This window comes from Hibiscus syriacus, unplaced genomic scaffold (assembly GCF_006381635.1).
Source record: "Hibiscus syriacus cultivar Baekdansim isolate YM2019G1 unplaced genomic scaffold, ASM638163v2 tig00111095_pilon, whole genome shotgun sequence".
Classification (NCBI taxonomy): domain Eukaryota; kingdom Viridiplantae; phylum Streptophyta; class Magnoliopsida; order Malvales; family Malvaceae; genus Hibiscus; species Hibiscus syriacus.
The window spans coordinates 2,896,764-2,915,232 of record NW_024062980.1 but is presented as its reverse complement, the minus strand read 5'-3'; the positions used below and the strand labels follow the sequence as shown (position 1 = coordinate 2,915,232).

General features: G+C 32.8%; 1 protein-coding gene across 1 annotated transcript; it reads left to right on the top strand.

Annotated features, from left to right (window-relative positions):
- Positions 1-5,586: 5,586 nt before the first annotated feature.
- On the top strand, positions 5,587-10,019 carry LOC120152617 (RNA-binding protein 38-like). Its single transcript, XM_039164812.1, has 6 exons — positions 5,587-5,946; positions 6,104-6,236; positions 6,949-7,084; positions 7,424-7,463; positions 8,517-8,781; positions 8,875-10,019. The coding sequence occupies exons 1-6, from the start codon at positions 5,764-5,766 to the stop codon at positions 8,916-8,918; spliced, it is 801 nt and encodes a 266-aa protein (XP_039020743.1). The 5' UTR covers positions 5,587-5,763; the 3' UTR covers positions 8,919-10,019.
- The last annotated feature ends 8,450 nt before the right edge of the window (positions 10,020-18,469 follow it).

Below are 18,469 nucleotides of genomic sequence, written 5' to 3'. Positions count from 1 at the left end.
CTGAGCTAGCCTAGCTACGCACCACTGGCAATGCCCCATTAGGATAATTAAGGTAGCTTTGCCACACATTAGTATAACTCTGCATACTAAAGTAAAGTCATCCCCTCACTATATGATATCTCACTCACTCTCACCTAGAATGTTATGCAAGGTTTTAGTAATCTATTGTATTTGTTAGTCTATGGAGCTGCACTATTCTGGTCATTTAACATTGAAGGGTGTTTTGGTTATTTTTATCTCTAAAAATATCTTTATTTGTTTCATGATTTTATGACAACTATTCACTTGCTGGATTATTTTCTAGCCCGATACCTGACTTGGGTTCATTCCTTGGTAATGATACTCTAGTCACTCTCATCACGTTTTCCCTCAATTTACCCTTTAATTAGAGGATGAATTATGCTTCATCACTTTATTAATATTCACATGATACACGGTTTCTCTATTACATTATTCGTATAATACACCACTTCATTTGCAATCATATCTTTCACAATGATTCTTCATTTACGATCGTTCACTAGGTGCACCTTCAAGGGTTCTATTGTACTTATTTATCATTAAGTGTATTTTGATAATTTATACTGCCCAGGGGAATTTGAGCTATTTCATAAATTATGATCCTTTTCAAAGCTTATTTTTACATTTTATAGCAATCTATAGACATTCGGATGCGACAAACGATGTTTTGAATCTTTTGGTATTGATGAGTATTGGTACTCACATTATCGATACTCATGGTATCGATACTCATAGTATCGATTGTCACAATATCGGCACTCATAGTATTTGTACTCATAGTACAGATACTACAAGAACATTATCGATACTATGACCTGAAAAACCAAGAAATAAGCTCGGAAGTCACCAAAAAATTCTCATAAACACTCTAGTTTACCCCCAAATTAACAAATAAAGCTTAAAGGGGTCTTATAAGGTCATCTAACACCATAAAATCACAATATTTACAATAATAACATCATCCAGGGAATAAATCAAGCATAAACTCTAAAATTCTTACATACCAAAATCTCAATAAAACATCATGATTATGAAAATCTTAACACCACAAAGGATTAGAAATACACTACCTTGCTAAAAGAATCTCAAAATGAATATCTTTTAGCTAGGTATCACTCTCCTCCAAGACTTGGTTGCTCAACCCCCACTTTCTCTTTAGCTATAAAGAACACAAGGCTTTGAAACATCGAAACAAGTTTGTTAGAGGGATTAAGTACGAATTTAAAGCTTAAAAGAAGCATAATAGATGCTCAATAACTTAACTTTAGCTATGGCACATAGAGAGGAAGAAGGAGAATGAGAATGAGAATGAGATGAGGGAGTTGGGAAATGAGGAGGAAAATAAAAAGGCTTCTCATATTTTCAAAATGGTAAAATCACACTATTGGTCCCTTATAATCTTTCGACTATGCAAAAATCCACTTTTTATGATCAATTGGGCCCAATTCACAACCAATTAAGCTAACACTTGGCCAAACTACTTTAATTGAAACCTCAACACAATTCACTAACCTCTCGAGTAAATCCGAAACTACTAACCCAAAATTTGGCGTGTTATAGATTCTATACAAAATAAGGTGGAGGTTAAATATGCATTACTAGGGGTTCAAACTTGGGATCCCTAAGGTATCAAGCAAAGCCCTAATCACTAAACCAAATATATCATTTTGTTAATTTTTTACACTAACTTCTATCTATTGTATAATTATTAAGGATAAAAAATAAAAATATATACAAAACATTCAAATGATATTTAATTTTTAATATTTATTCATTTTAAAACAAAATAAAATAAATTTAACATTTTTATATTTTTGAACTAAATTTATGAAGGAAAAAAATAAATTAAAAATATTTTTTCATTTAATATTTTTAAACAAAATATTGTAATTGTTTTTCTAATTATTTTAGTTATCCCATTCTTTCGGTCAATTCTTTTAAGTGTGTTTATTTTTCTCTTTTTAATTGTTGGTTTTAATGCTTAATTTCTTTAGTTTAGTATTATAAATTCTTTTTAGTTATTTTTTCATTATTTTTTTTAAAAAAATATTCCTTGTTTTAGTTATCTTATGCTCATATAAAATATTAAATTTATTTTGTTTAAATATAAAAAAAAATATTTTTTTATTATTTGTTTTTTCATAATTTTTAAAAATATTAATTTTATTTTATTTTATTTTAAAATTTAAATGTATTTATAGTTAAATATCACTTTGAATGTTTTTATTTCTTTTTCCTTTTATCCTTAATAATATTATGCAATAGATAGAAATTAGTGTAAAGAATTAATATTATGCGATAGAAATAAATTAATGATGTATTTGTTTAAGGCAAAGGGTTTGTTTATACCTTGGGTAACCCAATTTAAACCCCACAAATTCATATTTTACCTTAAGCTTATTTTCTATCCAATCATAGGTGACACGTGTTATCATTTCATTGGATATAAAAATTATTTAATTAAATAAAATAAAATTATTTTAAAAATCTTCAAATCAGGTAGTAACATGTGTCATTAGTGACACATGTTATCATTATCATATTTTAACACAAGTCACATCCTAATTAAAGGCTTTAATTTATTAAATTAAACTTAAATTTGAATCAAACCGGTATAATGTATAAGTATTTGGGACTAAATTTATAATTATACAAATTTTATTAATTGACTGATCAACACTTTCATTAGATATTAATGATAAGTGGCTTGAATGGATACAATTAAATAATTACTTAGTCTGATTGACAAAATTGAAAGATTGATAGTAAAACTAAAAGGGCTAAATACTTAAACGTTCAACGTAAAGTCTACTCTAACTTTAAAAAATATACTTAATATAAAATAAAAATTAGGTTATTTTAATTATTTTATTTTATTTTATTAAAAATATTTTATTTAAACCATTCAATTTCGATATATTTTAATTTTATAATTTCTTATTCAAACTAGTATAGGTTGGAATAATTACTAGTTAAAACTAAATGAGTGCAAATCATATTGGGTTTGTTGAATTAAAATCAAAATTAATTGCAAGAAAAAAGTTATTCATAAATATATTTTAAGTATTTTTATTAAAATATCACTATATTATTATATTAATATTAAATTAGGGGTGAGTATTCTATCGAGTCAAGTCCATTAAAATTTTCTGAGTTTTCCGAGTTGAGAAGTCATCTTTTATAACTTCAAACATTATTTGAAAATTTTCAATTCGAATCAAGTTTATAGAATTTGTGTCTAGTCGAGTTATTAGAGTTTATGTTTAAATTTAATCATAAATGTTTATATTATGGTACTATTTGATTCTAATTTAAACAATTTTCTTCAACCGTATATAATACAAATATATTTCTTCATATTTTTATGTGATATATACATCATACAAAGTCGAGAGATTCAACTCAAATATGAAAACTAATTCACCAATCACTAAAAATTTTGAGTTATTCGAGTTCTATTTTATAACTCGACTCAAATTTGAACTTTTTTATTTGACTCGAGTTTATTAAATCATGACTCGAAGTCAATTCAATTAGAGTTTTTGTTAATCGAGTTGAGCTTTGCTCACCCCTATATTAAATGCATAAAATATATCAATAGTATTATTTTTATGAAATTAATAAATTTTATTAATTTTATTAACACTTTATTATATATTATTAAAATAAGAATAGAATATCATATACTATTATAATATAACTGAGTATATTATTATAGTATTAGAAAAATAAAATTATATTATTAAAATTATTATTACTATATTTTAAATATTTTAATGATTAATATATTTATTAAAATTATACTAAATTATTATGTTAATATAAAAAAATATTAATTTGAGTATTTATGTTTTGAAGTGAAAAATTTTAAAAATAAATTACGAAAAATAAGACCGTAAGTTATTTTTTTAAAAAAATATAAAGGAAATTTATTAACCAGAAAGATTAATTACATTGATCAAAGTATTTTTTATCAATTAAACGCTAAAAAAATTAATATATTTACTTGAAACAAATAGATCCTAAAATAGTATTGAAAAAATTCAACTATTTTTATCTTCAATGTAATAAAAAGATTTCACTAAATCATTTCATAATAATCTTTAAAGATCATCATTTAAATGTTTAAGTTCTCCATAAAAGAAATGCATTGTTTTGAACACAAAATCCTATTGAAATAGTAAAAATAATACTGTTATCGACTATCAGAGAAGTGTCTGTAGGAGTGGGCACTTCACCAATGACATGTGCTCAAAGAAATGGTAGATAAGAGTAAACACTTCTTAGACCATATTTTTCGAATATAATCCCTTTTGCATAAATAAATTAATAATGTATATTACACATTTTCTTTTAGATCAACTTTTAAAAACTCTACGAATTAATTAGTGGTTAAAAAACTATTGTTATTTTTAAGGGTCTCGGATTTAAGCCCTAATGATTGTAATAGGGGTGATTGAGCGTTCATTGTCAATGACTGAAAATATCTAGAATAGATACTACTTTATACTTACCTTAGCTTAATTAAAAGAAAAAAGCTTTTAAAAATCTACTTAATATAAAATCGGGTTATTTTAATTATTTTATTTTATAAAAAAAAGTACTTTATTTAAATCATTCAATTTCGATATATTTTAAATTAGAATTTTTTATTCAACTTAGTTTATGTTGGAATAATTAGGAGTTAAAACTAAATGAGTGCAAATCATATTAGGTTGTTAAATTAAAATAAAAATTAATTGGAAAAAATAAGTTAAAATGGAAATTGACAGCTAGATTTAATAATTTACTTTTGAACGCCACATCTGAAACCGTAATTCCTTTGTATTTGTTTCTTTGGGTTCAAAAAAAGAAGATACACAGAATCACAGCTTTAGACAGAAGCAACAAGGAATTGGATGGTTGACCGTTGACCTCCCGCGTTTCCTTAACTTCCCCGTTCCGTTTCTGCCACCAAGGACCCCTGCACCAATAATTCCAAATCCTGCTGGTAAGCCCCGTAGTTATCTCAAAAGTCAGAGGGCATAAGTATCATTTCACTCATGTACTTAAAACTAAAATAATAGAAGGTACAGCTAAGCCAAGCGGACATAATAATTCTGCGGATCCTAAACCCCACTCTCTAAATCGCACGTGATGTCCAGAGCTTCCAAAACACAAGTGGAGGCAGAGAACGGAAATAGGGCCCGTTCATGATTTTTTTAAATTTAATTCGAAATTAAAGTAAAAAGTTAAAATTCAATGTAAGTTTGAAAATCTTAAATTAAAAATATTCTTAAATCTAACTTGATTGAAGTTTAAAATCGAACTTTAATATAAAACTTAACTATACAAAAGCTTTATATTATATTTTAAAAAATAACATATAAATACAAGTACTATTAATAATTTAATTCAAATCGTTAAAAATTGGTACTAAATCTGTTTAATTTAAGTGTTAACTATATTTTAACCGAATTAATTTTATACGACGGCAAAGAAGAGCGCGTGGGAAATGGAGATGCAGAATGTAAAGCGGTGGTAGGGCAAACGATGTATAATTATTTCTCTTTTATCTAACTTTTGCTCTCCCCCCCCCCTCTCTCTCTCTCACCTAAACCTAGTTCATTTTGATTGTTAGAGGAGAGGGTGAACTCAAGAAGAAGAAGAATACCACATCAGAGAAAGCTCTCGAGAATTCTGATTCGTTATATTTTGGTAGCAACGTAGAAGAAGATCACTAAAAGGAGGAAGAGGAAGAAGATGACTCCAGCTAATTTGACAGGGCAATTCGGTGACACCACTTACACTAAGGTGTTTGTTGGAGGTCTGGCTTGGGAGACTCACAAGGATACCATGAAGAAGTACTTTGACCAATTCGGTGACATCTTGGAGGCTGTCGTCATCTCCGATAAGGCCACCGGCAGATCTAAAGGCTATGGATTCGTATACCCCCTTTCCTTTCTGTTTTTCAACTTCATTCTTCGTTCACATACGATATTTCTTATTGATCTAGTAACTACCCGAATTGATCGTTTGGTGAAATTGGAGATTGAAAATATCTTGTTTTGCTTTGGATAATGATGGTGGTTGATATTGATAGGTGACGTTTAAAGAACCGGATGCGGCCATGAGAGCTTGCGTGGATGCGGCTCCAGTGATCGACGGGCGAAGGGCTAACTGCAACCTTGCTTCTTTGGGTGTTCAAAGATCCAAGCCCTCTACTCCAAAACATGGTGATGAACGCTTTCTTTTTCTTCATTCAACTTGTTTCCCAAGGATCTTTGCTTCTTTTTTTTAATCTGAATTTATTAGGGTTTAGGTGATCGCATAAATATTTCAGATCTGGAGTAAAAGATCAATTATGTCTTTTCCTTCTTTATTCTTTTTTGCTTTATTGTTAGTTAGTTATCATCAAGTTTAGCAAGTGGTTACTATGTACTTAACGTTATCAGTAAAAAGAAAGGTGGTATCCAGGGCCCAAGCAAACATTCCATTTTCATGCAAAAAAATAAAATTCACCATGGAATATAGCGACGAATATTCCTCAGCAAGTGGAAAATTTTACTAAATTAAGATCGTAATGCTTGCATGGGAAGTTTACTAAATTATGTCCTCTTCTTTTCTTAAAATTCTGCTAAGAAAGAAAGTATGGTAGTAGTAAATATCGAAATATTACCATGATATTTGTTGTTGTTATTAGGGCTTGTAATTCATTCATGCATTAAAGAATCAGTATCGCTTAGTTGTTTTGGTTTTTAAAAATGAGTGATTTAAGCACGAACTAAATGATCTTAGTGGTTAATATATTGTTGTTATCTTTCGACGTCGTATGAACGTCCATTGTTAGTCCATTGTTAATTTAACAAATATTATCTTGTATTCATCCTCATTTAATAAAAAAATGTTATTTAATAAATATGAAATGGTGGGTTTCGGTGTTTGCAGGCAGGAATTTCAGGGTAATGAGCACATTCCATACGGGGTTTGGAGGAGGGGTGGGAAATGCAACAGCTTTTGCTTCGGCAGCAACCTTCCCCCCTCATTATGCCATCCAACAAGGGATCCCTTGTAATCTTTATGGGTATGCATAACGCTTCTCTCTTCTCTTCCTCGCATGCCATTAAACTAATTAACAAACACATTACTTATTACATCATCTCTCTCTAACTTCTTCTACCTATCTCTCTCTAAATATATATATGTCTCGAATTTAATGATGACCACTCATGTGATGTTTCGAATGCAGTACACATGAAATTTCATATATAAATTTAAGTTAATTAATATATTAAAGAGCATGTTATTTTATGCTTTTGCATGCAAAATGCACATGCATGCATGCCCGAGTTATAATATCATATTGCATGTTTCTGCTATGATTTAAAATGCTAAACTTTATTTCCTTCTCCCATTCTTTTAGGTACTCTTCATTCTCGCCGGATTACTCTAATTATCCCACAGTGTGTACACATTTCTCTCTCTAAATATCTCTCCTTTCTTTTTGCTTTATCTTCACGGCTTCAAATTCACTTTTTTCTCTTAAAATGGAAAATAATCCTAATTACGTGAAGCAATTAATAATAAACTTTACGATGGTTTAAATTAATAAACACTAATCAAATAATAAACCAGGGTTGGCGGTAAGAGGAAAAGCTAATTTTCCTTACTTAATCGCTGGCTGTAGTTGGCGGGCGGAAATTAGCTTTGTTTTACTTTTCTGTCATTCATTTTTGACCAATAATTTAATATAGTTTTCGTATTTGATAAAATGTAAGTCTACAAATTTATATATTAGTAGAAGAGCTCGATTATACTCTTTTTTTTAATAATTAACATGCTCAGATATTTAAATAAAGGTTCTTTATTAGAATAGCGGCCGTTATATTACGGTAATAGTATCGTCTTAAATTAATATTGGATGACTATAATACTCACAATAACTATATAACATCTACAATTACAATAGATACAATATAATAAAAAACGCGGCCGCAATCATAATTTAAATCCTTGATATTATTATAATTTGATGTCAATGTATACATTTATATTATTAACATGCATCAAACATAAATCTAGTTAATGTTACACAATAAAGTGCTTTTCGTGTAGGTAATATTAGCCAATAAAGTTAAAGGATGACAAACATGGGGTGAAACATGTTGTCTGTACGTCTGACTAGGGTCAGAGCCTTTGTACTGTTTGGCCCAGCATTTGACATTAGCACTTGCATTTCCTTATGCATACAGCTGTTGGGTGTCTTTGCTTTGTCCTCAACAGCTTCATCATTATAAATTGGAACGGTGGTCCATCCCTCCATTATTCTTCTAAAATTTTGTGTGAAACATTTACCAATCTTCATTCCTACTCCTAGCTAGGTTTGTTCCAATTGAGTGTGTCTTTACCAATGTTTCTGAAACTTGCATTTTCATGGCCATAAAGTCGGTTGTTGCTCCCACATGCATATATTGAGCAATATTACTAACTGTTTGCAATTGTGTGTTATGGTTCAGAGCTACAACAACGTGTATGGAGGGGCCGCTGCACAGTTCCCTATGTATGGTGCCGGGCCGGGTGGGTTGATCACTGGTGCGGGAACAACATTCTACCCTTATCTTCAATTCGGAGAAGGAACCGGGGGCGGAGCCACCACCTACTCTTCCGGCCAAGGATATGGTGTTCAGTATCCACATCACCTTTTTCAGTTCTCTACTGGGAGTTACCCACAGAACTATGGTGCACCAATGTCTCTTGCTCCTACTCCACCCTTGCAATCAGGTTTGTACTAATTGTATTTAAATCAATCTCCTCAAATGACATGCAACCATATTTCTTATTCACTGGCAAAAGATGGTAATTGCTGTTCAACAGGCGTGACCATGTCTCTTCATGCATCTGCAATCCCACATCATTGAAGAGACTCATTCCAAGCGTAGCTAGCTTCTGGGAAAGTTACTCAGCTGCTCTAAATTCCACCTTTGGTCTAACCATGGTTCTATTTCTCCCTCTAACTCGAATCAAAGGCCCAGCCCAAGGTTGGCATCTGGGCCTTTGAACACTGGAAATACCCCCCATAGGGGCACCACCTCCGGAACTGGAGGGTCATGCATGTTTATTTTTCCTATTGCATCGTTTTCAAGCAAGGGTTCCAAGAAGATAACCAAAGCATTTTTATCTAAATCCCAATTTCAGCTATCGGATCAGCTAAGTTGGGAAAAGTTTTTGTGCCCTGGAAAAAAGGCAGACAAAAAAGACTTTTTTGTTACTTTTAGCCTAGGCAAGGCTCATAAACAAAACAAAATGGTTTGCAATAACTGTAATTTTCAACAAAAGAAAAAGCAAGCCTCACATGAATGGCTAATCACCTCTTTTGACAATGAGGCAGTTTTTAGCAAAAAAAACCTGAGGGCATTGTATGTCCCCAAGTTATTTTTTCCCTTTTTTGTTCATTGACATTTAGTCATAGGGGCTTAGAAACTAGGAGTTCATGTGGTCATATTTTTACAAATATGTGTTTTTTTCAAGAATCGTCACTTCAGATCTTATTATAATATGTCTGAAGCAAACACTGTCTTCTCTTAGAGAAAGAGAAGATGATGTTTTACTAACACTTGTGTGTATTGTAAATTCAGTGTGGCTAAACTTTGGGAAGTATTAGCCCTTTTGCATTTAGTAGCATAACTCCATGAATGAATATGGACCTGAAAGCATTATGCATGCAACCCTAGGAGATATTTGGGTTCCTTAGGGTTCTTCTCTTCTAACGGACCGACCATGGTTAGGACTTAGGTAATTCCTCATCGCTTTACCTTTCCTTTTTCCTCCATCTCTTCTTCACTGTTGAACTTGTTAATCTTTATGTATGTGTAAGCCTATGGATTTGGATTGTAAACTAGCTAGGGATATTCTTCTCCATCCATGACCGTGATGATGCGTGGTTTGAGAATGAATTTGCTACTTTGAAATATGCTTTTATTTCAGACTCTTTACGTCTATGCTGCTAATGCTTTGTCCTTGATGTTCTAAGCTTCAAATTTTGTCGTGTTTAATTATATTTGGCTGATATTAACTAGTTTACTATATATGCCAACTATTTACTTTGGATTCTTTTTTTTTTGTGAACATAAACTACTGCCTCAGCCCATTTACTATTTACTATTTACTAGTTGGTAAAGTTAACTTTTCAAACAAACCGACGTACGAGTATTAATCACACTATATTTGAGGCCAACTACAACAACAAAGCAATAGTTACATCAGTTACACATTTTTTTAATCATTCACAGTTAGTTGAGCATTCTTTATTAAAATTTGACAAATGCTCGATTCTGATTAATTCAATTCGAGATTTTAACGAGTTGAGTCTATAATTTGATTTATTAACTTTATTAATAGTTCATAATTTTTTTATAATTCCTAAATAGTTATCTTAAAAAAATATCCCATTAAAAAATCTAAAATATAATTATTAATTTGCTAATAGATAATAAGTAAGATATTAAATTATTAATTAATAATTACTATTAATTTATTAATCTACTAATTTTATAGTAAACAATAAGGAAAAAATAAATCATTATTTATTAGTTATTAATTTACTACATCCAAAAATCAAACCTTAATTATTCTACTTAAACATTTTGTAAGTTTAACTAGCAACGAATCAAGTTGAGCATCAAGTTTTTTTTAATGAATACGAGTCAAATAAATTTTTAACGAGCATAACGAATAACAAGTAAAGTCGAATAGCAAAATTTTTTAACAAACACGTGTCGAACAAAATTTTGAAGAGTATAACAAATAACGAGTCAATTCCAATATCATTTTTTTTAAAGAACACAAATCAAACATTGCTCTACTTTGGATAAGCCCCTGTCCACATGACTTTAGTGAGTACATGTGTAAGACACTGTAACCTATACTTATAATTGTTATATAATATAATTTAAAGCAAAACATAAAAAATATTCTATAGATAAATCCGTTTGTAAACATCGTTACAGCCGTTGATTTTTATATATATTTTTTAAATAGTCAGTAGTAGTGACTATAAAGTAGTATATGTTTAAGATTTTTTTTAACATTGATGAAGCACACACCTTGCATAAGCAGCTATTCGAACTTATTACCTCAAGGGAGAACAACACTCTAAGCCACTAAAGGGGTGTTTGGTTAAAAAAATATCATTATTGGGGGAATAACTATTTTCAGAATCACATTTTAACGTTTGGTTTAAAAGCGATCCCTCCCGAGGGTAATGAAGTATTCTCAACCGTGACAATTTTCATGTCTTTTCCTAAGAATGTCATTCTCTCCATTTTCTTAGATATTATACAATTCTCCCCCTATGATAATAATACCCTTAAAATAATATATTTATTTCAAAATGATCATTACTTTTGTATATAATTACATGATTATGAATTTATTTTAACTCTTTAATGATTTTAATTTTTATAATACTTATTATAAAATAATATGATGCATACAAAATAAAAAGTAAAATAATAATATCAAATTTAATTTAATTTTTATTATTTATAATATATTTTTTATTTAAGTTTTTTATTATTTCTTTTGTTGCCCTCCTAATTCTAAAGTTTTACTTTGACTAATCCGGATTGATCCCGCATCGATGCAGCCACCTCAAATCAAAAAATTAGATTATAGAATCAATGTCTTTTTCTACTAGGAGAATGGTAAAGAACAGTCCCAATTTCTTTACCCTTTGTCGATGGAGCAAGCCTATCAGCCACAAGGTTTGCTTCATGATGCATGTGACTTATTCTTATTTCCCAATCTCGTTGCAGTAATTCACGGATCAAGCTTACAACCGTACAACTATTAATAGTCTAGATATTGTTATTGAGGATTTCCACCGCCTTTGCACAGTCTGTTTCTAATTCGATTTTTCTGAAACCAATATTCCAGATATGGCTCAAAGAATCTTGAATTGCCCACATTTCCACCATTAGAACAGAACAAATACCCAAACTCCGAGCGAAACCAAAGATCCATGTACCTTAATCATCTCACAGCACTCCCACTGCAGCAGCCATCTTCATCTCTCCACCTACAGCTCCATTTGAATTCACCTTTATCCAATCCATTTTAGGCCGACACCACGTACAGCAGCTCGACCAGCACCACGATGTCCTGACCAGTAAGCTTCACTCGCCGTTATTTAATTTTGAGTCGTACGCTCTACACTATTAAATCTTCCTGTTCGATATAGTGTGGTTGAAAAAGCAAACTACACTAATGCTTTCAGATTTTCCAGCAATGGCAAACATGATATTCCAGTTCCTACCATTGAACGAGAATTCACCTTGGCTTTTCACATTCATTATAATCCATTCATCGTAAGGCATTGAAAGAAACAATTGGAGTTTATTTTTATATATCAGCCTGCGTCGAATACCAATAGCCATAGTATCAAATTGCGGTTGCAGATGCGGTTGCGGATGCTGCGAACGTTACGTAACGTGTTGCGGCTATTGTGAGTCTGATTTCTTCCTCAAAAATTACAATACGTCTAAAATATTATATTTATACATTTTACAATTATCTTTTAATATACTAATATTAATATACTCTTTTAATATTTTATTTTGAAAATAAAAATTTAATTTAATAGATAAAAATTTATTAAAAACAAATATAAACCATAGAATTGTTATCATACTGGATAATGGGTAATAACAATTATAATGTTAATGAATAACATATAAAGAATATCACTAAAATCATATCAAATTTTTTATATTGTAACATAAAAATGTTCATTTTACATAACTTAGAAAGAAAAAAAAATACATAACTACAAATATAAAAATTATATATCTTACATTTTACAACTAAAATGAATAGTGTGGCGGATATAAAGCATTTACATCTTCCTCATTGTCTTGGTTTTGATACCTTCCTATTTCATGTGAAGAAGACATCGCATTATGTGCATCATAAGATGCATCATTGGTAGGAAACAAGTTGTATGATAAAATTTTATAGTAAATAGATTAGATAAAATTTTATAGTTTCATAGTAAATAAATAAAATGCATATACTATTATAGTATTATAAATTGAATTCCTATTTTATACAAAATTTATATAATAATAAATAAATATATATAATTATGATACTTAATGTTAATATAAAAATTTAATTTAAAATTAATCACGTCAATTTTAGATATGAGAAAAAATCAATTTAAATTTAAATTAATTTAATTTTAATCCAGTTTTAAGAATTAAATTAGAACAATTCATCTATGTAATTTTATATTTCAGATAATTTAAAGTTTGTTGCGACATTGCGGCGCAATTTATAACGTGTTGCGGTGTTATGTAACGATTTTTGACCGCAACAATCGTGATGCAGATCCCTTATCGCGTTGCACCGATATTGCGTCGCGGTAACCTTAAAAAACATTACAATGCGTGTGTTATGTTGCGTTGCGGCCACAATTTAGTACTATGGATCGAGCCGTAAAGGTATGGTTCGATTCCCATATTCAACCCGAGATATCCTTACCCAAATTCGAACTAGGTGGGTAAGTAGCAGCTATTCGATCAACATATTTCTAACCATTTGGGAATGAGGGTGTTACTATTATTTAATACAATAATATATTTATTTGAGAATGAATTATTATTATTAAATGATAGAAGTTTATTTTATGATTAATTGATTAATTTCATGATTTAATTAATTGTAGGAAGACGAGCAACGAGTCATCTGTCGTCAATTCAATATTCCTGATAAATCACACCATTTGATTGAAGATAACTTGCAAGAGGCTGGATTTTACTATATTACAATTGTTTGAGAGTACAAGTTGGTCCAGAGTTTGATCAGTAATTTGATTGAGCGCTGGAGACCATAAACACATACATTTCATTTTTCGTGTGGTGAAAAACGATATCGATAATGTAGAAGTACCTTGCAATGAGTTTTTTGGGCAGACGACGGCAAAACCAGAATTAAAAGGGTGGCGTTTGAAGCTATCATGGTTGGAGAATCAATTTAAGCTCCAACAAAATAATACACAACAAAAAATTTATATGCAACTCAAGCATATATATTTGTAAGGTATGACTCATAAATATACCGATAAAGAGGATAGGGGAGTGAGCGAACATCAACTGTCCTTACAAAGAAAGTCTTGTAGAGGGGGTTACGATTATGTGGGTTGGGGGTACGGGGGTTGTGCCCCCGCGGTACGGTACAGGGTTAATTTTGTAATTATGTACCAGGGTTTTCTATTATAAATAGAGATGTAACCTAAACCTATTATCATTGAATAAAAATTTTCTAGCGCCGCCTAGGCACTGAGGACGTAAGCATATTGCCGAACCTCGTTAAAATTCTTGTGTTCTTTCGTTTACTTTGCCCGATTTATCAATAATTGGTATCAGATGTCAGGAGCAAAATTCGAAGTTGCAAAATTTGATGGTCTGGGTAACTTCGGATTATGGCAAACGAGGGTGAAGGATCTGTTGGCGCAGCAGGAGATCCTGGAGGCTTTGCGACCGATGGAGGAGAAATATTGGGAAGAATTGCAACAACGAGCGGCAGGAACCATACGATTATGCTTGGAGAACGAGGTTATGTATCACGTCATGCATCTATCGTCTCCAGACGAAATTTGGAGGAAGTTGGAAAGTCAGTTTATGTCCAAATCCTTAACGACAAAACTGTATCTAAAGCAGCGGCTTTATGGGCTGAAGATGTAGGACGATCATGATTTGGCACAACACGTGAATGTCTTCAATCAAATCGTTTCTGATTTGGCTCGGCTTGATGTAAAAATTGAGGATGAAGACAGAGCGATGATTTTGTTGTGTTCGTTACCTCCCTCTTACGAACACATGGTGACTACTCTTACATATGGGAAAGAGACTATCAACGTTGAGGAGATTACTGCAGCCTTGTTGGCTTACAACCAGCGGAAGCAGAATGCAGGGGAAAACTCTCAAGCCGATAGCTTATATGTCAAGGGTAATCGAGACCGTGGACGGAAGCCAGAGAAGGCATGGTCTGGCAAGCGGAATTCCAGATCCAAATCTAGGGATAAGAAGACAATTCACTGTTACAAGTGCAAGGAGGCGGGACATATGAAGCGAGACTGTCCGAAGTTGAAAAAGCATACTGATGAGAAGCGTGATGTTTCATCCAAGTTTGTGAACGTGGTCGAGGATGACAATTCTGATTGCAGTGAGGGTGATATGCTTTCTATTTCAATGACTCAATTGACGGATGCGTGGATTCTTGATTCTGGATGTTCTTATCACATCACGCCAAATAGGGAATGGTTTTCGACATACAGGTCGGTTAATTCTGGTTCTGTTTATTTGGGTGATGATCGATGTTGCAATATTGTTGGTATTGGTGATATCAGAATTAAGATGTATAATGGCTCTGTTCGGACGTTGATTGGTGTTTTAACATATCCCAGATTTGAAGAAGAATTTGATTTCTTTGGGCACTTTGCACAAGAATGGTTTTATCCCTAAGGCTGATGAGGATAGGGAAACCATTCGGATTGTTAAAGGTGCTTTGACTGTGATGAAAGGAAAGATGACTGCAGGAAATATTTATAGATTGTTAGGGAGTACCGTTGCAGGTGGAGTTCATTCTGTTGAATCCTGTGATGATACTACAAAACTGTGGCATATGCGTCTTGTTCATCTTAGTGAACGTGGTATGACATAATTACACAAAAGAAATCTGTTGCATGGTGTCAAAAGCTGTAAGCTTGATTTTTGCAAGTATTGTGTTCTTGGTAAACAGACTAAAGTCCGTTTCAAGACTGCGAAGCACACAACTCAAGGGATTCTTGATTATGTGCATTCTGATGTATGGGGGCCTTCCACGACATCGTCTTTGGGTGGATCTAGGTATTATGTTACTTTTATTGATGATTTTTCACGGAAAGTTTGGGTGTATTTTTTGAAACAGAAATCTGAAGTTTTGGAGAAGTTCAAGCTGTGGAAAGGAGAGGTAGAAAACCAATCAGGATGAAAAATCAAGTGTTTGCGGTCTGACAATGGTACGGAGTACACAGATTCACAGTTCTTACACTTCTGTAAGGAGCACGGGATTAAGAGACATTTTATAGTGGGCAAGACACCACAACAGAATGGTGTTGCGGAACGGATGAACAGGTCGTTGAATGAAAGAGCCAGATGTTTGCAGTTGAATGCGGGGCTTCCCAAACACTTCTGGGCCGAGGCTGTTAACATGGCGTGTTATCTTATCAACAGATCGCCAAGGGCATCATTGGCTGGGAAAGTTGCAGAAAAGGTATGGACTGGTCATGATGTTAGTTTTGATAACTTACGGATTTTTGGTTGTCCTGCTTATGTGCATGTACCTGCTGATGAGAGATCCAAACTTGATGCAAAATCGAAGGAGTGCATTTTTCTGGGTTACAAGAAAGGTGTCAAAGGATTTAAGTTCTTGGATCCAGTTGCGAAGAAAATTGTGATCAGTAGAGATGTTGTTTTTGATGAACAATCCATGTTGCAACAGAAGAAAGACACGACAGTGGTGGATTTCGAGCAGTTTCCAGTTGAGAAACCAGAAACGTCTCAACCGACTTCTGGTGGTTCCACTACGAATGATTTGCAGGATTATAGTCTCGCCAGAGACAGGGTGAGACGGACAAATATAAAGCCTCCGAGTAGATTGGGTTTTGAAGACTTGGTCTCTTTTGTACTTATTGTTAGCAGTGATGATCCGGTTACTTTTCATGATGCTGTTACTAGTCAGGAAAACGACAAGTGGATGGCAGCCATGGTTGAGGATATGGAGTCTTTGAATCACAATCGTACATGGGAGTTGGTTCCCCTTCCTGAGGGTAAAAAGCCGATTGGTTGCAAATGGGTGTATAAGAAGAAACCAACAGTAACAGAAAAAGAGGGGGAGAAGTTCAAGGCTCGTTTGGTGGCAAAGGGTTTTTCACAGCAGAAAGGAGTTGATTATGATGAAATCTTTTCTCCTGTGGTCAGACACACTTCAATCCGAGCAGTACTTGCATTGGTGGCCAGTTGGGATTTGCATTTAGAGAAGATGGATGTTAAAACTGCTTTTTTGCATGGTGATTTAGAGGAGCAGATCTACATGCGGCAACCTGAAGGTTTCACTCAACCTGGAAACGAGCATTTAGTTTACAGATTGAAGAAATCTTTGTACGGGTTGAAACAGTCTCCGAGACAGTGGTATAAATGGTTTGACTCCTATATGATCAAGATTGGCTACAACCGATGTGAGTATGATTGTTGTGTCTATGTTAAGAGCCTTGATGATGGTTCTTTTATTTTTCTATTACTGTATGTTGATGATATGTTGATTGCTGCGAAGAACATGGATGATGTTATCGATTTGAAAATTTTATTGAGTCAGGAATATGATATGAAAGATTTAGGTGCTGCAAAGAAAATTCTTGGAATGGAAATTTGCAGGGACAGAGACTCAAGGAAACTGTGGCTATCTCAACGGGGTTGTTAAAAAAATGCTAGAAAGGTTTTCGATGAGCAGCGCAAAACCAGTTAGCACTCTATTGGCGAACCACTTTAAGCTCTCATCAGAACAGTGCCCTAAGACAGATAAGGAAGCTGAAGATATGGCAAAGGTTCCGTATTCTAATGTTGTTGGCTACTTGATGTATGCAATGGTATGTACTTGTCCTGATTTAGCTCATGTTGTTAGTCAAGTTTGTAAGTACATGTCTAAACCTAGTAAGCAACATTGGGAAGCAGTCAAGTGCATCTTTCGGTACTTAAAGGGTACTGTGGGACATGGAATTGTTTTTGGTAGTCAACGAGATAATCCTTTGGTTGTAGGATATGTGGATTCAGACTATGCAAGTGACTTGGATAATAGAAGATCTACGACAGGGTATGTTTTTACTCTTGGTGGAGGACCTATTTTTTGGAAGTCTACTGTTCAATCTGTTGTGGCACTATCTACAACTGAAGCTGAGTACATGGTAGCGGCTAAAGCTGCAAAAGAAGCTTTATGGCTCACTGGTTTAGTGAAGGAGTTGGGTGTTCAGCAAGGTGGAGTTCAGCTGCTCTGCGACAATCAAAGTGCTATTCACTTAGCTAAGAATCATGTATATCGTGTTAGAACTAAGCACATTGATGTACGTTTTCACAAGATCAGAGAGTTGGTTGCATCTGGAGAGATTTTGTTTCAGAAGGTACACACTGATGAGAATGCCGCTGATATGTTCACCAAGTCAGTTACAACAGACAAGTTCAAGCATTGCTTGGACTTGTTGAATGTTTCAAGTTGTTTAGGAAGTAAGGTAACCCAACCCACATTGAATATTTCCTAAGGGCCAGGATATTCGCCAAGGTGGAGATTTTGTAATTATGTACCAGGGTTTTCTATTATAAATAGAGATGTAACCTAAACCTATTATCATTGAATAAAAATTTTCTAGCGCCGCCTAGGC